Source organism: Equus asinus, chromosome 18, assembly GCF_041296235.1.
Source record: "Equus asinus isolate D_3611 breed Donkey chromosome 18, EquAss-T2T_v2, whole genome shotgun sequence".
NCBI classification, from domain to species: Eukaryota; Metazoa; Chordata; class Mammalia; order Perissodactyla; family Equidae; genus Equus; species Equus asinus.
The window spans coordinates 38189450-38211540 of record NC_091807.1 but is presented as its reverse complement, the minus strand read 5'-3'; the positions used below and the strand labels follow the sequence as shown (position 1 = coordinate 38211540).

Here is a 22091-nt window from a genome sequence, read left to right as displayed (position 1 = left end):
CAGTACAATGGAACTTTTAGGAAATAGTCTAAAATTACTGAAGCCCTATGGATTTTCAAACTCCCCACAGACACAGCCATGACGCCCTCTCCCCTCTCAGTTTACGGCGAGCCCATCATTGTCCTGGGGAAAGAAGAATGTCCACTCTGCAGTGGTTTTCATGAACCCTGGCAGCCCAGCCTGGGGCGTCTCGTTCCGTGTCCTGAGAGGCAGTCAGCTTTGCAAGTGGGCAATGCTCTCATGGGGCTGACACCATCAGAACCACATTCCCACAGACCCTCACGCTTATTCCCTGGGCTGCAGACGGCCGGAGGGCCATTCCAGACCCCGTGCTCCGTTTTCACCTGGTGAGCTTGCCGCACCCTGTGCTGAGTGACAAAGTGGCTGAATTCACCCCTAACTGCCCCACTTGCCCTCAGTCACTTGGGTGGCGCCCGGCAGACACGCCTGCCACATGTGAGCACCTGTGGCGTGCACTTGTTGTGGCTGTTGACTCCCCTGAAGATGGGCAGTGGGTTTTCATCTGGGCCAGGTCCAGAGACCGAGCTGTGTGCCTCCCTGTTCCCCAGCCCTCCAAGCTCACCAGACTTCTCTCTGATGACACTGCCTCGCTCTCGTTGAAAACAACGCTTTAAGGCACAAACGCGCAGGAAGTATACATTTTAATGTTTCAAGTTGACTAAAAATGGCTGTGTACCTGGGTGGTCACTGATCTGTTTGACAGGATACAGGGCGAAGGGGAGGAGCGTGGGGGACAGTCAGGTTGGACTCGATCCCGGGGTCCTAGTGGCCCTCGCAGGAACTCTGAACCTGTTGCTTACACCTCTCCAGCCACAATTCCTCGTTGATGACGGGGTTGTTGGTGAGGGGCCACCACCTTCCTCTTCCACCTGCACTGGGTGTCTCATAGGCCACGATGAGCACACGGGACCGGGCCCTCCCTCTACGATAAGTCTTACAGCCCTGTGACAACCGTGAAGTCCCATGGCCTCCCCTCTCCTCTCTCAGGCGGCCGTCATGAGCGAGCATCTAGTGCAAGGCCTGGCACCTGGGAAACACTCCATTAAGTTGACATGCACCATAACTGTGTACCAGCTCTTCTCCTTTTATTTTTAAAGCCTAACATTTTACCCCAAACTTACTTTTAGACTGATAACGAAAAGGCTTTGGTCCACCCTACTGATTCTAGGCTGTTGTTATGTTATTGCATCACACGTAATAATTCATAAGGATTGGAGCTGCTGCATATTGAACACTATATGTTGGACGTGGTGCTTCATATGCATCAAGTTATTTGATCCAGTCAGATGACGATGATGATGACGATGACGACGATGATGATGCCCTTTGTACAGCGAGGTTAAGTAACTCACCCAGCTGCCCAGCTAGTACGTGGCAGAGCAGGGTTTTGAACCCAGACTCTCTTATTCTGAAGCCCACATTCTCCACCACGCCCCCCGCCCCGTTTTCTGAGAAATTTTCTGCTAATTTTCGCATGACGCTAAAAGGTGCTAGACCTGGAATCATTTGATGAAAAGAAATGGAGAGAGAAAGAGAGAAAATTTTAACCAAGCCCCATGTACTGTTGAACTCATCTTTAACCTCCTTTCTGATACACATTAACTTAAAATTACTGCAAAAGAGGGAAAATGCACTTTCTAAAAAGCTAGGACCTGACAGGATTTCACATTAAACATCTGCAAATGCGAGAACAGCATTCACGCGCCAGCCACGCCGCGGCCACCCTGAGCCTGTGGCTCACCGCCGATGCCCGCCACGGCTGCCAGTGGAAGCGGCGGGCACATCTTTAATTTTCAGTCATGAAAATCTAACCACAACACTAAAATGCACAGCACCTGATAAGATCTCACATCCTCCTATGATAACCTACATGAACCTCGCTCCTGAGCCAAATTCTGAAGTGTAATGTTGCTGGGTGCTTTGTTCCAAAGGTGGAAATTTCCATCCAGTCGCTATAAATGTAGATGCTTCAATGTAACCAGCTTCAGAGATGAAACACTCATCAGCTGGCCATCCCACCAGTTCTTGTAGACTGCCCAGAAATAAGAGAATCTCTACCTAGCTGGTCCACGGATGCACACAGGTCTTAGACAAGAGGCATTTGTTCGCATCTCAGAAATGCTGGGGTTGATTTAATCCTAATAGTAACCATGAGCACGTAAGTGGGACACCTTAGGGAAGGAACAGTATAGAAATTATCACGAAGAACAACTCCAGGAAGCTTGTCAACTGTCTTCCTCAGGGAGGGCTGAGAGCTGAGGGCATCGGGATGAGAGATCCCGGGTTCCGTGTAAGAGACAGCAGACTGCGCTGTCTGGACAGGTGACTTCACTGCTCAGAGCAACACGGGAATGGTAAGAACACCTCCCCAGGGGATTGCTGGGAAGACGGATTAAGTTACTGCGCATGAGCTAATAAATACCATGTCAGTATTATGATTATTATCGTTCAAAAGTAAAATCCTGAATAAAGTCAAGAACTCAAAAACCAACCCTTCAGCAGATTGTGATCTGCATTCTAAGATGCACTGAGCTCACTGTGTGCCGGATCCTGACCTAAGTGGATCTCAGCCACTCCCCACTCGGACCCTCTGAGATCTGAGCTCTGATCAGCCCCATTGTGCAGATGCAGAAACCGAGCCCCAGAGCCGTGGTTAACAAGGGGTGGAGCCAGGGTCCAAGAGCAGGCTGCCTGACCCAGAATCCAGGCTCTCATCACCACGCAATACCACGCCTGCCCGTCCACGATGCTGGATGTGAGGCCAGTGGCTGGGCTGACGGGAGGAATCAGCACCCAGAAACCACCTCTGGGATGGTTAATCAGAGATGGCTCACGGGCTCCACTCAGCAAGGGAGATCAAAACATTCCACCTCCTGGAGGCTCTTGCTTTTCCTCCCCACTTCCCTCTGGGGTGAAGGCTTAGGCTCCTCTGCTGTGATCCTCATTTTGTTATTTTATTCACTCGGGTGGAAGACATCTTTGAGTGCCGACTCTGAGCCAGGCCCTGGGCTGGGTGACAGGGGTAAGCCGTAACTGACACAGTCCCTATTCGGAAGCTCAGAGGAAGACAAACGCAAAATTGTGTGCTGAGTGCAATGATCATAGCGCACAGGGGCACAGGTACCCAGGAAGGACCGTGGCCACCGAGGTAAGGACAAATGAAGGAAGGCTTCCACCAGCCTGGGGAGGCCAGGTGGGCTCCTGGCACAGGGGTGCTCCTGGCAAAGCACACACAAACACTGTGTGAGCAGACCCCTTTCTCAACTGGCAGTTGCCCCAGGCTGGCCCAGGCTGAGTGGCTTCGGAGAACAGAGGCTGGGAGGCAAGAGGAAAGGGCCCAAAGAGGGCCTCTTAGACCTGGCTAAGGGTTGTGAAATTTACATTATAGAGACACATCCCATTCGGAAATCAAGAAGCACAGAAAGAAGAGAGAAAGTCATGAGATGATAATCGTCATCCTCTCTAAGCCAGATAAAAATCGGAGATGAGAAAAAGTGGCATGGTTTGGCCCAGGGCACATGGTGAATTTATGACAGCTAAAGGGAGGCAGGACTAGAAGGACATGATGAGATGGCTCCCTGCTCACACTATTTAGGACACAACCCTTCTCTGGACCAGCTGATACCCAGGTCTTTAGAAACCGGAAAACCACAAGCCTCCTTTTGCAAGTGTTAACAGGGATTCTGATAAAATATGAAACTAAATGTCAGGGATCCCCACTTTTCAGCCAGACTTTGCATACGGTAGGTTCTCATGTTAGCAATACACATTCCTATTGTCTATAGTAAGAGAACGTCTCCGGGATGGTAAACGTGCACTTCCTCCTTTTTCCAAAGGTTTTCATCCACCTCACCAGCAAAACCTCAGGCAAGCCTAACAGGGAATTTATTGTATAAAAGTTACCCACCGTCGTCTCTGACTTCCTGTACCCACCTTCAGCTCAGGGAGTCTCAGAGACTTGAGAACTACAATCTCCACGTAGGTTGACAAAAATATCAACTGTACAACCACAGAATCAAATAAGCAACCAAGTAAAACCCAAGACTATGAGAAAAGTCCCCAGCCCTTGGTCTCCTTGCGTTTACTCAGGGACCCAAAAGGTTGAGAAAGCATATGAATGACGGTGTTTAACCTCTCATAGCACACCTTAATTAAGCCCAAAGGAACCAGACCAGCCTGGTGTCTCGAGAAGGCCCTGGTCCCCAGGGAAGGCAAGCATGGCACCTCGATTCCACCAAGGCAGTCCCAGGCCTTCAAGGCGTTGGAATGGAGCCCAACTGGTAGAAATCATATTGATGTTTATCATCACATTGACGGGTACTAGATGCTACACAAGAGTCAGCCCTGGTGGTCTAGTGGTTAAGATTTTGCGCTCTCGCTGTCTTGGCCCCCGGGGTTTATTTCCCGGTCAGGGATCCACACCACCTGTCTGTCGGTTGTCATACTGCGGTCGCTGTGTTGCTGTGATGCTGAAGGTGTGCCACCAGGATTTCAAATTCCAGCAGGGTGCCCACATGGTGGACAGGATTCAGCGGAGCTTCCAGACTAAGACAGACGAGGAAGAAGGACCCGGCCACTCACTTCTGAAAAAACTGGCCATGAAAACCCTAAGGATAGCAGCATTGTCTGATGCGGTGCTGGAAGGTGAGAGGACGGTGCAAAAAGATTGGGCAAGGTTTTGCTCTGCTGTCCACAGGGTCGTTAGGAATTGGCATCGAGGGCACAAACAACAACAAGATGTTACAGAGAACACACCTTAAAGTTCAGCTATTGTTTGTCCTTGCATCTAGAACGTGCCAGGATGCAAGTGAGTCAGCGGGAAGCAGTGTCGCGGCGACACTGGATTCCGGCCGGCTTACTGGATCTGCCGCTTCAGATTCCTAAGGGGAGTTCCAGGAATCCCAAAACCGCCCGCTCATTTTTAAACGCTGACCAGGAAGAAGAACCACGACTGGTTGCTTCCTGCTGGACCTGCCTGGCCCAACCCGAGAGGCCTTGACTTTATCACTTCACCCCCAGGTTGAACCCCAAACGAGAATGTTTTATAAGGATTCAGAAACCGGTTGTCTCTTGGAAAACGTGTGCGACCTGATCTGACGGCGCTTTCACTTTAAGCAGAAGTCTGGGAAATTCGTGAAGCGTTCCCACTGTGATGAAAGCTATAAGGATGCAGACACGACACAGGACGCCAGCCATTTTCCTGAGGATGTCCTTTCTGAATCTCTGTGTGCTATTTCCGCTCCAGCGAAGTCCCCCAGTTATGCTTAAACAGACATCAAAACAATAATCATCTGGCAAAAAGCATCTCCATTCATCAGATCCATTGTGGTGACGTCTTCTAGAGTGAAATTAGGCTACTGCAAAGGTTCTCGCACTTTCCAGGTCCAGGTGTTCCTTGGACCTGGGGTGGAGCGCGGGTTTGCACGCCCAGGGGTCCCACGTGCTGCCCGGGGGAGGTGGAGACCCCAGCCGGCAGAGGCCGCAGCATCCGGGCCGAGCTGCTCAACATCCTCCGCTCCCGCCTGGCAACAGCGCCCCGCGCGCGGCGCCGGCGAGGTTACCCGCGAGCATTGACCGAGAGTAACCTCGGCGCGGGCGCCGGCGGCGGCGGGCGGCGGCCACTGCGCAGGCGCGGCGGCGCACACCTGCCCCACCCGCACTTGCGCACGCGCGGGGGGGGGGGGGGGGGCCCGGCGGTGCTGTTCTCGCCCGACCATTGAGAATTTAGGGTTCCCAGGAAACGCGAAGGTCTGCAGCCAGCCTCCGCCAGACCTGCGGCAGGTCTACATGTGAGAGCAGGTGCATCCCGGCCGCCTGGTGGGGACAGAGCGAACGTCACCCTGGGCCCGGTCCTGCAGACTCGGCAGGGCACAGCCGGCGAAAGGGATGGGCTTTTACTCCATATTTAAAGCCCGGGAAAGGCCGCCGGCTGGCCAGAGCCTCGCCTTCCCCGGCGCGTGCAGGTGAAAATTGCCCAGACTGAAGTCGTTCCCTGGAGACAAGCCAGTCCCATCGCCCTTGTAAGGAATGTCCGAGTACAGGACAGCTGGCCAGATAACCCCATCCTGGAGGGCGAGGGCGAGCAGAGGTGCCCAGCATAGCCCTTGGCCACGTGCCTCCAGGCACCAGACGGAGACTGCCCCCTAGCCCAGCCCATGAAGGAAATCTGGGGGCCCCGTTTCCCGGGAGGTGGGGAGGCCTTTGAGGTGGCACCTCTGCTGCCACCAGGGTCTGCGATTGTGTATGTCACCAGCAAAGAAGACACAACACAGGTCATTTAACACAGGCCTGAAAAACGAGGAAGGGAGATGAGTTCCCAAAGGAGCTGCTTCAGAGGCTGCGAGTGAAGAGGAGGTTTAAGGCTGACTCCAACCTCTGCCTCCCCCTCAGCCTCCTTTCGTCCTGGGCAAGATGTCCAGGCTGATGTGCCCTATGGCTTTCCGTGAGGGCTCAAGGATGCAGTGTGCTAAAGCAAAGAGCATCTGCTTGGTAAACAGTTATTTTTGATGAAAAAATAAACACTTCTCCTAAAAGAAGTGGGAGAGCAGAAATAACAACTGAGAAATCCCAAAAAACTCTTGCTGAAAGGCTCACTTTCGAGATGGGCCACTGAGATTTCAAGCCGAGGGACTTTTTCGTACAAGCGCACCAGCTTACCTTATGACAGTAAGAGAAACAGAAAGAGTGACTCAATCTGCTGCACTATTCAGCTCCACCCTTGTCAGTGTATAAACCGAGAGCAAGAACATTCCAGCCGGGCCTCCTGCTCACTGCCCTGCCCCCCAGAGATGCCACAGTGATGTCTACTCCCAAGGTGGGACACTGGCCTCATTTCCTCCCAGGGCCACATGCTTCTTATTTCCTCCTTTCCAGGCAGCCCTGGGTCTTGAGGCACTTGGTTACTGTTTAGTACTTGGTTAGGCTTTTTTCCTCCTAGTTTGTGAGCTCATCTCAAGGCCAAGATTATATGTGTTCTGCAGAGTCCCAAAAAGCAGAACTTGGATCAACAAATGAACATTACTCGAATTCAGACTTGAGCTCAACAGACAGAAGCCTTTTCTAAGAATAAGAGTTGTGCAAACATGACGGGAGGTGTCAGGGATCCCCGGCTGCTGGAAGTGCTCAGACAGAGGCTGGCCGCCTGTTGCTGGGGATGAGGCAAGAAGCATTGCTTCATGGGGGAGACGTCAGACGAGGGAGCTCCAAGATTCCGGCTCTAGATATAGGTTCTGAGTTGGACATAACAGTTCACAGTCTTGAAGTCACTCTGGCATGTCTTAATTTTTACACCAAGTGCCATTTACCCCACAGAGCACAAAGGTGATTAACAACAACACAGCTGACAAAGTGAGAAGTGAAACCAGTGGCTGTGTGTCAGACCTCTTCAGGCCCATCCGCTGCCATCCTCGACCCTCAAGACTCCTTTTGATGCCTTTTCTCATAGAGTAGCCGAAAACACTTAGTATTAGATATATTTCATTTGAAGGTCAGCTTTCCTGTAAAGGTTTTGGAACTTCATCAGCACGGGTTTGTAGGGAATGCACCCCCATTCTACAAACCCCTACTTTGTACAGTTCAGTCTTTCTAAATATATTTGATCTGATCCACGTGGTGACCTTTGTTTCTTAAATAAGCAAATCTGTTGGTTCTGGAACTGAACTCACAAAGAGCAGGTGCATGGTTACTAAACGTTTTTTCTGCCAATTTGTAAACAAAAGCAATGGTTTCATGTTCAGCAATATGTCACCTTGGGGTATTTTGGACTTGGCCGATTAGGTTCTGGCATATAAGGGAGGACTTTAGTTTGAGAATGTGGAGTTTTCAAGATACAAGCAGATTCGAGGTGTTACAGGAAGGCAGGAAGGCACCCACTCAGGAGGTGAAAATGAGTGTGGCAGGGATGTCCTCAAAGAGTGAAACAGTGACACCAACCCCCACTGAGCAGAGCACAGTCCTGCAAAGTCCTACTGAAGAGACCAGAAGGCTCAAGAACAGGAGTGCTCTCTGGGAAAATGGAAAAGTATTAGCATGCCCAAATAAAGAACCCACCGATCGGAAGGGGACAAGTGGCCAGACATTGAAGCAAAGGGGAATAGACCTCAAGGTCAGTGTTTGCAGGGCTGCCTAAGCCATGTCTATGGGGGCTGTTGAGCCTGAGAGTGCCACACCCTTGAATCATGCACCTCGGATCCAGGGTCCCAACTGTTGATGGCTTGGCTTCCATGCAGCATGCTCAAAGGGAGAGGATGTGCTGGCTGGAGGAGGGGAGCATCTAGACCCCCAGGACTTAGAGTTCTGCTTGTAAACTAGCAAAGCCTTTCGGTTTTGCACATAGTCACCATACACTCATCTGTCATGCATCTGCAGAGAGATTTGCTCATCCTCAACATTTTTTCAAAGCCTTTTTGGAGCCTATAAGGCAGAGGATCGGAACTGTTCCAGAAGACCTCATCACCAAAGGGGCCTAAGTGGGTGGCCTGCCTACTTGCCCCAGGGAGCCGCCAAGTACTGAGAACCTAAGAACTGTCCCCAGAGGGGAAGAGAGGAGCTCTCCAGTCGTCTGGGTTCACCAAGGCAACGTAGGGCCATTAAGATCCCATTGGAAACCCCTAGCCTCAAGCAGGGAGCCCCTGGAAGCTGGGCTTAGATTCTCCTCACTGCACTAAAAGACAGCTACAGCCTCAAATGAAGACAAAGGCAGGGCATTCAAAACAGTTTCCTTCTGCGCCCCAAAGAAGGCCCACCTTAGCATGAGAGTTCCCAGGAAGCACAAAGGTAACTCATTCACGCTAGGAGAATATAAATCCCCCTTTGAACCGGAGCAGCCCACCCCTCTGAAAACCCGTGGCTGCCTTGGCATTGCTACGGTCCTCCTTTAACTGGCCTTCCCTTCCCATCCCTGCTCCAATCTGTTGGATCAAGTCGCCCAGCGCTTGGTTGGAATCCAGCCTTCCCTTAATGGAATTCCTGAAAGAGATTTATTAATGGCACATTCCACTCATTTTGGCCAGCCTGTCATGACAGGCCTTGTGAAATAGCTGTGGAAATTAAGAGAAAAAAGATACTTGAATTTGAGAAGGGTGTTCAAACTCATCTTTATAGCTTAGAAGCAAACCAATACAGATAATCTGCCATGGAGCTGCCCAGAATGTTTAACTCCTTCCTGGCATTTGGCAAGGATGAGGTTGGAGGGTTGGATTTCAAAGTGGGAGATGCTGTTCCATTCCATCAGAGTGTTACCATGTTGAGACAGCGGCCTGGCTCAGGAATAGTAAAGAAAACTCTCTAAAGCCCCAGATACGATTACTTTTGTTCTCAACCTGAGCTTCATCACAAGGTAATCTTGGGAGGTGTATTTAATCTCTAAGAATCATGTCACCTGTTTGTGTGCAAGCACGCCATACACATCAGCGTCTCCTCTCTGCTGAGGTGACAGGAGGGCTAGGGCCTCTGCAAAGGACTAGGACCTTCCTTTATGCGTCCTCGTGATGGCAAAGGGTGCCTGATACACAAGCAGGTCAATTCAAGGGAAGGTAAGTCAGCGTTAACAGTCAAGGCAACCCCTAATGGTTTTGTAGGATGGGGTGAGGCGCATCCATGCCATGGTGGTCCAGGGGTGTGCCCACCTCAGCATCACATGCTTACTAGCTTCCTTGTTGGTCTTGGCCTCAAATCCCGCAGACCTGCTTTCAAGTCCCACCATCTGTGGTTCTGCGACCTGGGCTCTGTCTCTGAGCCTCATGTATTGCACAGAGAGAAAGGGCAGAATTGGCCCCTGTGCCAAGTGAACTGAAGACCTGCTCTCATTTTACAAATGGAAACTGTGCTGGTCTCCTTGAGGGGCCCCATGATCCAGAGAAACCCCAAGTACTCCACTTGTCCATGTGACCACTCACGTCCTAATAAAAAAGAGACCCTGTGTGAATGGGCTCTGAGAGCAGAAAGTGCTATTTACGTGTAAAATCTTCTCATCACCACCACCCACACCTTCTAAGAATTCCATGATGCGGACGCTCTTCTTAACGAGGGGGCCTCAGTGTTACCAATGTAATGTCTATCTTACAGGAGGCAAAAGGAGCTTGCAAAAGTAAGTGGCACTGAGGGGTGTGGGAGAACAACTGAGGCAGATTGTTCCAATGTGTCCCCTGACACGATAGTTGGTGTGACGGCACCGAAGTCCATATTGTTCCAAATCCTTTGCCCCATCAACTTATGCTATGCGTGTGAATTCCTTGAGGGAAAGTAATTACTGTATGAGAAGCCAGTGAGGTTATCCTTGGGGTGTACTTTCCCCTCCCGAGAATAGTTCCTTTCACAATTATGCTCTCTACTAGGAATCTATTATATGATCCAGTTTTTCCTCCAAAGGCATCATTAATCATATGGTGGAAATGGAACCACAATTGAAAATACAAGATGTTTTGTTAAATGCCATGTTCAATGCTTGGCAATCGTCAAGCTCCAGGATTTTAAAGAATCAGTGCCTGACATCTCCTTAAAAATACTGCTGTTGATCCACTCATCACCTTTCTTCTAAGGATTATGAAGCTCTCTTTCTCTAAAGTCATTATGTAGGAGTTTATGTTATTATTCTAATCACAATGCCGAGCTTTGCTACAGCATTCGATGTCAAGTTTGTGTCATGGCACTGTGTTCTGGGAGAAATCCTGCGAGAAGAGGCCTTCCCTGGGATTTACTGGAGTGGTCCAGTGTCTTTGCGATGGAAAGAAGTCCGGACTAGGAGTCAGACAGCTGGTCCCAGAGTTGGCTCTGACCTTGAGCAAACCATTCCTGCTTTCAGGCTCCTGCTTCCTTCACCTCAAGACTACTCTCGAAACCGCCACAGCTGCATGCTCTGAGAGGCCACTACCCCTCCTCCAGGCCATGACGTCCAGCCCCGGTGTGGTCATTATAAGGAGCTCAACACGTAAAGGTGAATTTTAAAAAAATTAAAAACTTGATATGGACAGCAAAACTAATACGGTGACAGCAGTAAGAGAAAGTGCTCCTGCCCCCAAGGCCGGTCTCACTTGGCGGCACACGGAGGTGATGCCAAATATAGGATTGCCACAGTGAGAAGAGGGAGATGCAGAGAGCCACTGGGATTTGACTTCCAAGCTTCACCTAATCATGGCTGGGACTGAGACAATCGCCAGTGATCAGAAGGACAAAAGCAGGAAAGATAAGACCCACATGGAAGGGAAAGGAGACAGACCCCATGAAGGAGAGGGCTCAGAAGCTGACAAGGAAGGCAGGGACCCGGGTAGGAAAGAAGCAGGTGGCCTCGACATGTACCACCCAAAGGACCCTCTCTGGGCAGCCGCGATGCCTGGGTCCAGAGTTAACACTTTTATTGTTTGTCCTGGGGGTGCTCCTTTGTTGGGTAAACATGGTCCCAAGTTCTGAGCCAACTGAATGTAGCACTCCAGACCCCACTGGTGACAAGGACGCAGTAAGCAGCTACCTCCCTTCCTCGGGAAAACTCTAGCTTTTCCTGGATGCAGCCTCCAGTCTAATGGGCACCGACCCACCCAGCAGCAGCAGTGCAGGCCCTGCGGGCACCGAGCCTCGAGGAGCACTGCTCCCCTGTGGCTACAGGGACCTTGGCCCCATGGGCCCTGTGCCAGGCACAGCATGAGCACCCAGTCAAACTACAGAGTTAGAAATCCCCGCCCCGAGCCCAGGCCGGCCTCCCCAGCTCAGGCAGACGGGCAACAAGCTTCTTAACCACTCAGTCTCCTTTTCCCTTTAAGGAGAAGGTGGACAAGCATTTCCCACCCTAAGGTTTTGCTAGAGTGAAAAACCATCTACATTCTGAATCGCAGGGTACCAAGAACAAAGGAAATGGGGGGCCCATGGGGGAGGAAGGGCAGGGAGGGCAAAGCAGACACAGGTGCTGCTGCTGAGGGGAGGCTGGGGAGGAAGTCAGAGAAATCAGGCCTCGCTGGTGGAGAAACCAGCAACTGGGACACACCAGACCTATCCTGCCTGTCTTCTCCTCTGGCCCTAGCCATCTCTGACTCACAGGCAGGTCCCTCAGGGCTCAGGGCTCACTTCCTACTCCTTCCCTCCTGAGCCCACAAAGGTTACTACAGGGCAATGCCTACTGGTGGCCGCCTGGGCAGAGCTTCCAAGGTTGGCCCCTCCCTCACTACCTCAGAGGCCATCACCATGGGCTAACTTTGACCAGTCCTAACATTTAGAGAATAAAGGGTTGACAAGTCACAGAGCTGCCTAGGAAATGATACTGTTCACTTGCAAACACCAGGCCAGCACCTGCTGTGTTGGATTTCAAACCAAGATTCTGCCTCCGTTTTCACAGGTTTGCATTTCCGCATTGCAAGCTATCTTCACTTTAGAGGGTACCCATCCAAGCATTTCAACCATCATGACAACATTTCCAAAGCCACACGTGACAGATGGACAGAAACTGATTTGTGTCACTCACTGGGTTGTCACTATTTGTCTATATAGACAAATCAAAGCAAAACATAAAAGGTCCTCCTGGTTACTCTGTGCGTTTTTTCGGTAAAATCTTTTTACAAGTTGAGAAGGAAAAGGCTATAACCCTATACTGAAATTTCAGTAGGCTCCAACGAGTGGGCTCCACCCTGAGCCGGCCACAGAATTTCTTTCTTAACAAAACAGGCTGGCATACTCTGAAAATGTAAGTGTCAGATAACAATGCTGTACGGTCAGCCGTTGAAAAGGTTCAGGATCTGTTCCTGGTTGTGTAAACGGACACAAAGTCATCTAACAACCACTTGGCTCACAGGTGCCAGGGACCAGTCAATCAAAGTTCTAAAACTGTGGTTACAAGAAGTCCAGAGTGGCCGCAGCAGCAGTCTCAGCCGCTTAGCTTCAAGAGAGCAGGAAAAGTAAATGAAGGTAACAGAGAAAAAAAAGAAAAAAAAAAAAAAAAAAAGAAAGTGAGTCTTGGTGGGTCTTCTTTAAAAAGAAAGGCTGAATGTAGATTTAAGTTGAGAGTCTTAAAAAGTTAGACTATTCCAGTGGTACCCGAGTCACTTTGTGAATTGTTCCAAATTCTTCATAGATTTTTCAAGTTGTTTTAGATGATTCATTAGAAGCTAAGGACCATTGTTTCCTGGCAATGTCCTGAAAGATGGATGGATGGGTGCAGAGAGCAGAGGGAGATGAGGAGTAAGTTCCACAGGAAGAAATGTCAGGCTGGAAAAAGATATACCGGCCCACGGAGGCATTGACTCTATACACTTTGAAAATCTAAAGTTGGCAAAGGAATATCCAGGTAGCTAAGAAAACTCAAAATATCGTCCGTGGTCAATTCCGGGTAACACCCGGCGGCCAACCCCTGTGCTGTGTGGCTTTCCAGAGACCTCCAGAGTTCTATTCTCTCGCCTCTTCTATTTTATTTCCATGGCTCATTTGACTATAGTTTATTTTTAGCCCACCAATACCACCCAAGAGACAGTCCTTTCAAGATCCTCAAATGCAAATGATTGGTTTCCTGAGAAGTCACTGTAGGTCACTGGATACTTTTTAATACTTCAAACTTGAGAGGGAGCACCTGTCTTCCATTTTTCTCTGAAACACTGAAAAACAGTCCCATCCTGAAAGACTAACTTCAGTGAACAGCATCCAGTAAAGGGGACCCTCTGTGTGCACGCCGGAAGCCAGCGCACATGGACACTGGTCGGCTTTGTGAAATTCTTTGTGATCATATCAGAATTTAAGAGCCACCGTGAATCTTGAGTCATCTAAGCCAGCCTGTTCATATTATAGGTGAGACAAAATCAGGCATAAAGCAACTAAATAAACTGGCCACCACAGCAACGGAGTGGAAAGAACGCTCGGCTCCCAGCTTCCAGACCCGGATTTCCCCAACAACCTGCAGCCTCCTTCACAGCTCCTCCGGCCTCCTAACACACACACAGCAGCCCCTCCCTACCTTTCTTCTTCCACCAGGGGCCCTCTGGGACCGAGTAGGAGAGGTCCTTGAATTCGATGTTCACAGCCGCCCTCCGAGGCAAGGAGGAAAAGCGCTGGGCTTCCGTGAGGTTGTTGTCCACCTTCTTCAGATGCCCATTCAGCAGGTCCGTCTCGGTGGCCTCCATGTTGCTGGAGACCACCTCATCCACCGAGACGCACACCGACTTGGGCTCCGTCATCGCTGCAGAATAACTGCTGGCGTTCTAGAAAAACGAGAGGAAGCACCAAGAGAGGTGGTGAGCTACATCAAGGGAAAGAGCACAAGGGGCTCGCCATCAGGCTCAGGGTCTTGATTATTCATGGCAACACATCTTGGTTATTCACAGCGAAATACAGGCAGCCTCGCACAAGAGGATAGGTGCATACCTGGAGGAATCTGTCATCTCTGGCCACCACTTTTTCTTCTATTAAAACATGCTGAAGATACAATATTAAACTGATCTACCAGTCCTAATTTGGAATCATAAAATCTCATCACAAAGCTGTAATAAATGAATCACTTGTCTGAAAGAATGAAACGTCGCCACCATAAAAAAATTATCCAACTACAGTCCGCTCATTAAAAAACCCAATAAAGATGCATCAGGCTCCTAACAAAGGTATAACTGAAAAAGTTTTATTGAAAGTGAGCTCTTGTAGGGCCTTCCTTGTGTCACCTTCCTTGTGAGCATTTCTCAGTAGTAATGACACCTCTTGAACTGCTAGGTTTTATGGGAGCTGGCCTTCAGATCCTCCTTGTACATTTTCCAAATCACTTACAACTCTCTTCTCTCATTGTATTTCCACTGTAGCACTGAAAATTTGGAAAGGTTGATTTTTTTCCCTCTCTTATACAGACGAGCAAACTGAGGCACAGAGAGTTTAAGGAACTTGCTCTGAGCCCTACAGTCAAGTGAGGGGCAGAAGTGAGCCCAGAATTTGAGTCATTAAAAAAACCCAGTCAGGTGTTCCTTCTACTGCATCACCAGAATCCCTAATATATTGGAGCTCCATTGGCTTTTAAAGCTTCCATGGGGAGCCAACTGAACAGTTAGAGATGTGCCAAGAACCAAAAGTATTTATGCAAAGAAAGGAATATCTTTTACTAATGGCTTGGCAACCCTGAGTGAATCAATATGCTTCAGGTACCTCCAAAATACAGAAGAGCCCTGGGCTGGACAAATGTTATGCTGTGCTTTCTCTCGCTGTCTCTTGAATCAAGAGAGAAGGATCCACGGTGCCAAAAGCATGGGCCTTTGGCAACATCCTCCATCCTGCTGAAGGCGGTCTGCCTAGGTGGGAGAGCCCGTTGAGAACCATCTCCAATCACTCAGGCCCTTGCAAGTGCTGTGGGATGGGGAGACACTGCTGTGTTATTTGTTCTAAAGAGGGATAACATCGGACTGTTATTTTTCCATACATTTATCAGGTATTTCTTTAGAGTTGAGAGCTTTTGAATCATTATTGTTTCTAATCAAAAATCCAAAACAAAAGCAGAGACTGGGTCATCCATAAATATCCCTATAGAACCCAGCAACTCTAGCGGCCACAAGGAGCCCTTCCCGCATGAGAACGCCCTCCAGAGGGTCCGCGACCATCCTTGAAGAGCTGGCATTATTTCCATCATGGTCCTTAAGGGCTCAAAAACCTTGGAGGGCGTGGAGGTTTTGAGTATTTAAAACACAAATAGGGAGATGGGGAGATGTGAGCATAGGGGCTTCTGGTTCTTGGGATGTTTGAAAATGTCGCTTTGCCATAGAAGAAAAAGGCACGCGTGCACACACACACCCCTCCCGGCATCTCCTACCTCTGAGAAGCTTAACCGAATCAAAACTTAGCTCACCGTCTATAACATTCTGTGGATAAAAATTACAGTGCAGGGTAAAATTCTGGCGGGATTAAGCTTGGTTGCTGCTGGCCTCCAGCATGTGAGATGTTTCAAATGCAAACATAAGGAGCTTCACACATTCCCGGCAAAGTCGCGGAAGGTTTGTGTTAGCTAGAACCTGGGTGGGTGTGAGAACGTGCCTCCCCAACTCCCAAGAGGGAGCCCCAGGACATCGCCTCTGCAGCTGAGCTCCCCCAGGGCTTTCTGTGTTGGGGCCTCGTAAGGAGTAATAGGAGACCCTGACTCGGCTCAGCGTGTTGGCCGACAGGGAAAGAGTGTGCAACTGCAGCTCCAGCCCCCACAGCGGGCACCAGAGGCCAGCCCCTTGCCCACCTATCCTGCCCTTTGGGGGCACGAGCTGCCGCCCCAGGTTCATAACCCACTCTGACTCCACAGGAGCCCCAGAAGCACCAAACCCTGGCTTTGGGGGGTAGTGGAGAGAGCAGTGGGCAAGACAGTTAGCTCCAGGCCTGGCCCCCAAAGTCTGTTCTCACCCCCACCTTGCCACCTAAGTGGAAAGACTAAACATCTGGTTCCAAACCCACATCCTGCTGGAGGACTTGCGCTGTCCCAGGAATTCCCAATCACTGTGAGCTGAATTGGGGGTGGGGAGCATCAGCAATTCCTCTCCAGTGGCGGCCCCCTCGACCTCATTCCAGCTGCCAGGGATCATCCGTACGCTCCCCCAGCACCCACCAGAGGTGTCAGCGCCTGAGGAAGCCCAGGATATTCCCGGCTTTCCTTTTTGATGAAACCCACATGAATACAGGGAGAGAGAGTCATGACTCCACGCACCTACTGACCGTGGCAGGTGCCAGACCTGTATGATGATGAGGGTCTGACTTTCCCCTCTAGATTCTAACCTTTCTATTCTCTCACTCACTCACTCACTCATTCATTCAACAAATTGAGAACCAAATAAAGCCCCAGGGGTCAGTAGTCAGCCAGAAAGACATGGCCTGTGGCCTCAGCAAGCTCATGTTCAAGGTCAGGGGCAATTACAGTACAGTGAAGCAAGAGCTATAAGGAGACCACGCAGAGACCCGGAAGGGACTGCTGAGGCAGCGTGGACCCTGGGTGGGGGCACACAGCACAAAGTGTTTCTGAGGAAATAAAATCTAATCTGAGATTAGTGAGGTGGTGGAGGCGGGGCTGGTTCATGAAGCTTCCTGTGAGGGAACAGCATGTGCAAAGGCTCAGCAGCAAGAGTGAGGGGAATATTCGGAGATGTGAGAGAAATTCAGGGGCTGGGGCTCCGATCTGGGGAGGTGGGGAGGGCAGGAGGGGAGGGGGCTGTGGAGAAAGATGAGACCAGAGAGACACACAGGGTCCCCATGGAGAAGGGCTTGCACACCTTGTTAAGGGTTTTGCACTCAATCTCGAGGTCTTTGTGGGGCCACGGAGGGCTCTCAAACTGGGAAGTAACGGACCAGAACTGCATCTCTTGCAGCAATGTGCAGATGGGAGGGGGGCAGTGGCCTTAACCAGTTGGTGGCAGTGGGGATGGAGACAAATGGACAGGCCAGAAGGACAAAGCTGGGTGACTAAACTGATTTGGGGGAGAAAGAGAGAGAGAGGAGGCAGGGTCAAGTACCTACTATTTAAAGTGTTAAATGCTAGCACGTCCTGCCTACGAGGTAAGTGATTATAAGCAACAGTTATAATGTGCCCATTCGGATTACTACTGATTCAGCAGTTACAATGCGCCCATCAAACTCCAGTCTGCAGGGATCATGCCTCTTACTATCTCCACAGCTCTAGCAGGAGGTATTATATCTCCCCTTCCTCCAGCTCAGAGGAGGGAGCTAAGGCACAGAGAAACTGCCCTGCCTGCCCTGGACCCCTTGGTTAATGAGCAGCCAAGCCGGGGTCCAGCTCTGTGCACCCTATTCTCCCAGCCAGCATCCTTAACAGCACTTGAACATTGCTTAGCTTTCCCTAGGCAAGTTGTAGGTGACCCTGGGTCATCCTAGCCCCTGTCCACTGCAGGGAAATCCACAAGAAACTGAGGAAACCATACATACAACCCCACCCCCAAATGACCTGACCCCAAAGCAGTGCCTACCACTAGCCACCTTTCCTCCAGGGCTGTCCAGCGCCTCACTCAATTAATAAAATCATGCAATCCTGTATGATGGGAGGCAGTGCTGTCACTCCAAAATAGACCAGCTCTCTGGAAACGCATCCTCAGATGAAAGTGGCCAGCAATGTAGGTTACAGCCAGTTTGTCCTTAGCCTCCTGAGCTCATTAAAAATGAAACAGATACAGCTTCCTTCCCCATTTGCCCCTTTCATTGAATGTTCCCCTATCTTACTGAAGCGTTGTCTTTGACCTCCCCCCCTCCACACACACTTTGTGCTGCATAATAAATGGTAAATAATGGTAAGTCCATTCACAGGTCTCGAATGCCAAGGAGACCCTATTTGGATTGTTCACGAGAATATTTTCTTGCTCCCTGACTTCAGTTTGAATGCTGGGCATGTAGAGATGCCCGGTCAGCTGGGGAGGGTCACTAACAGTCAGCAAGCCCCCCAGGCCCTTGTGAGGCTGGGTCACTCTATTTACCAGGGAAGCACGGTTAGAGAGAGAAACTTTTCCTCACAGCATCAAGGAAAGGCAGGAAAGAGAAAAGGAACGCAGCCACCAGACATGGGCATGCACCTCTCTCTCACATCTCTCCTCGGTTCATGGCCGCCAGCCTTGGTGCCCACCTAGAGCAGCGGACCCTTCAGTTGGAGGGAAGATCCATCCCTGGTACCCTGGTTACATAAGGTGAGAACGCACTGGCTGAGAATCCTCAAGGCCACTGCCTTTAGGAAAATAACCCAAATGGCACGCCCTTAACTAAGCGAAGGGAAGATGCCACTTGAGTGGCCATTCAGAATACTGACCTCACCATCACCAAAACCCCACTTGAAACAGCTCCAATACCACCATCACATTGGGAACCTGTGCCCACTCCTCCCAGCCCAGCTCAGGGATGCCAGCACCCCATCTGGGTGCTTCACTCTCCAGGGCACTGTCTCACACCCGGCGGTCAGCCCTGGGCTGGACCCAGAGCAGGGGGCAATGGGGAAGCAAAGCTCAGGATCCTGGGGAATCTCTCAAGGCCTCTTTGTTTATGAATTGGGTAGAGTTTTTTTAATTAAAAAACAAACAAACAAACAAGGTTTTCAGGGGTGGGAAATGATTTTCACAGAAGACAACGTGCCCTGAAAAGATGGGCCCAGCCATTAGCATCTCCACGTGAACGAAACACTCCAGTTCTGGGGCTGTATCAAACCATAACGTAACGTAACGTAATCTTGACATTAAAAAACTCTATACCTTAAAACATAATGATTCATTCTTTTCCACATGTCTAAGCCTCTTTTGCAGCTCTGAAAGGACTTCAAGAGTAACCCAGCATCTCAAAGATACAAAACTTTCTTTATCTACAACTAACAACAATAATCTCCCTAATTTTCCATTATCAACATAATTTTAGAATCCCAAAGACAGGAACAAATGTAAAAGGAAGAATTGCCAAGTGTTACACAAACATTCAACCAGATAAGAGCAAATGTTACGATGAAGGGATTGCCTTTCTATTTTTTTCATCCTCTCTGATGCATAAGAAGCTAAGTAATAAAGGCAGAGTATGCCCAGAAATGAGACCTGACCCTGGCCCTCCCTGGCCCTACCAACCTCCTGGACGTGTCTGCGGCCCCATTCTATCGGTTTACACAAAATCATTATATAATGAGCTGGCGAGGGTGGGTATGTTCCACAGTAACCTGTTTGCAATCACAGGATGCAGTTGTCAGAGCTGAGCATGCGCAGAAACTCAGCTACTTTTTTTTTTCTTGAGCTCAAGGCAAGAGGTAACTGTCGGTCAACTCCCGCTGAGCCCTGCTGACTTCAAATACAGGATGCTAAAAATGAAATAAAGGCGAGGGGTGGGGGTGAAAAGCCGGTGCTTGCTGTGCGCTGTGGGCTTGCAGCCTACGGGGAAGAAACTAGCAGGATAGTAAATACATAGGCGACAGAAAGAGGGATGGATAGGGTGGGCGAGATGGGCTGGTATACGAAATATTTTCTATTTGGACTTTAGATGGGCTGAAATCTGGTCAGTAAGTACCTATGTTGGTGTGCTGGGCATGGAAACGAAACGTCCTGGGATGGGTGGGTCATGGTTAGTTTGTTTTTCCTAAGGTGAGTTTACGGAGCTATTATAAATGAGCAAGAGGAGACTCTTGACCACCCCTGGGAATGGCACTTGCTGTAACGGTGTCTAGCAGTGAATTCGCCGGTACTCGGCGGTCCCCCTACGCAGCTGGTACCCTTGGGAGCAGTGAGATGCGCTCCTCTGTCCCCACCCTGGTCTCTCTCCAGGGTGCAGAAAGGTGGCCTGCAGGTATCCAGCCTCGCCCCTTGTCTGCGTCCCTAGACTCCACCGCCTCCTCCTAGAGCAGGTCTAGGAGAGGCTGTCCCCAGGGTGCGCAGGGGCAGCGCAGACTCTCGTTCTCGGGGGGAGCAGCTCCCTCTTTTGTTCCCCTGGACCGTGCCCGGCATTCCGGAGGGTGGCGCGAGAAGTGCCCGCTCCCCCGGCCCGGCCGTGCGCGCTGGCAAAGGGATTGGATCCCCTTCCCGCGGGCGCGGGCTGCCGCCCTCCCCAGTGCGCTCTCGGACCCAGGCCCCACGCCCCTCACTGGGAGGCAGACGAGGTCAAGGCCATCTGTCCACTTACGGGGCTGCCGGGGGCCTCCCGCCCATTCCTGGCCCCTCCGCCTTCCCCGCGTCCTCGGCCGGTGCAAAAAGCAGCCTGAGGGGCCAGGCCAGGGCGGGGGGCGATGGGAGGCGGGCGTCTCCCCGGAGACCCAGGGGCGGGTGTCAGGGTGAGGGTGCGGGTCTTTGTGCGTTTCTTGCTTTCCTGGAAAATAGAACCAAGCCCCGGGGAGGAAGGATGCTCTCACTCACCATGGCGGTGCCGACCGAGAAAGCGGCCATCAGACAGGCCATGCCCCGGGGGCGGCGGCGGCAGAGGCGGCGGGGACAAGACTGCGGGCGGCGGGGACGGGCGTCGGGCACGAGGCTGCGCTCGCTCCTGCGCCCCGCGCGGCTCAAGCTCCAGCTTCTGCTGCCGCTGGGGCTCCCGTCCCGCCCCGGCCCCGCCCACGCCCCGCCCCGTGGTAGCCACGCCCACTACCGCCTGCTCAGGCCCCGCCCACGCCCCGCGATTGGCCGGTGCAAGGGGGCGTGGCCAGCAGGTGCGCGTGCTCTTGTTTTGCTCCTGTTGAGGGCGGCCGGCCGGCCTCGGGCGTTCCCGCTCCCCGAGCAGCCTGCGCCCTTCTCCAGCCCCTGAGACCCCGAGTCCAGAAACTCGCGGGGGCTGGGCCAGCAGCCATGGGCACCCGATAGACAGAGGGGTCCATGGTCAGGGAGCAGGCCACCTCCAAGCCTGTGTGGCTGTCAGATGGGGCCAGAGGGGGCATCAGGGGAAGGAGGGTGGAGGGGTAGGAGGTCTTCTCTTTTGTTGTTTTTATTTTCGTTGTTGGGCACCTCGTGAAGCGTAGGAGCGTTAGGACTAAAGAAGAGATGGTCCTTCCAATGCCCCTCACACACACTAGAGCTCCGTATCTTGGGTGACCCCACACTGAGACAACGCAGGCACTCAGACATGCAACGTTGCTGTGGCTAGGGGCAGAGCTCAACGTTGGGTGACAAAGGGGCGCTAGGTGAAGACGCTCCGGCTCTGTCCTCCCCGCACCCCCCACACCCACCCTAACGAAAAAAGAAAACACTTGTTTTTGCAGAGGTAATGTTTCCAGTGCCTGGCCCAGAGCTATGTTCGTGTAGCTACGTAAGGAATGACACTCCAGGCACCCTCTCATTTGGTCCCAGACTGGAATATCAGATGGCCTGGCGTCTGCTAGAGCCCTTATTATACATAAGTGGGACCATTTCCTGGTAACCATGGTGACAAGACATTCTTTACTCCCAGTCTCAGAGGCTGGGTAGTTTGCATGTTGGAACGGCACACAGGAATGCAATTCTTCTCCCCTCCAGCACACCTAGGTCAGCCCTCCCCACCATACCATGAATAAGGGAAGCCCCTGTCTCTCTCCTCACCTTGACAGGAGACACAACTTTTCATGCCGGGCAGGTGGACCTCACACCCACAGGTCTGATGACCGTAGCCAAATTCTCCCCTCAAAACGAAGGAAGGGAAGGGGGTGTGATGCATGAGTTCAA

General features: G+C 51.2%; 1 protein-coding gene across 2 annotated transcripts in view; it reads right to left on the bottom strand.

Moving 5' to 3' along the window:
- The window catches only part of ABCG1 (ATP binding cassette subfamily G member 1), a 60966-nt gene extending 39963 nt beyond the window's left edge, over positions 1–21003 (bottom strand). The window contains exons 1-2 of one of the 2 annotated variants that reach the window (XM_014839265.3): positions 20817–21003; positions 13949–14192 (exon numbers count right to left, since the gene is read on the bottom strand). In XM_014839265.3, coding sequence (XP_014694751.1) covers positions 13949–14192; positions 20817–20858 — 286 coding nt within the window. In that variant the 5' untranslated portion in view covers positions 20859–21003. The remainder of the gene's footprint in view (positions 1–13948; positions 14193–20816) is intronic. The other variant, XM_070488930.1, reaches the window with a different exon arrangement.
- Between the last annotated feature and the right edge of the window lie 1088 nt (positions 21004–22091).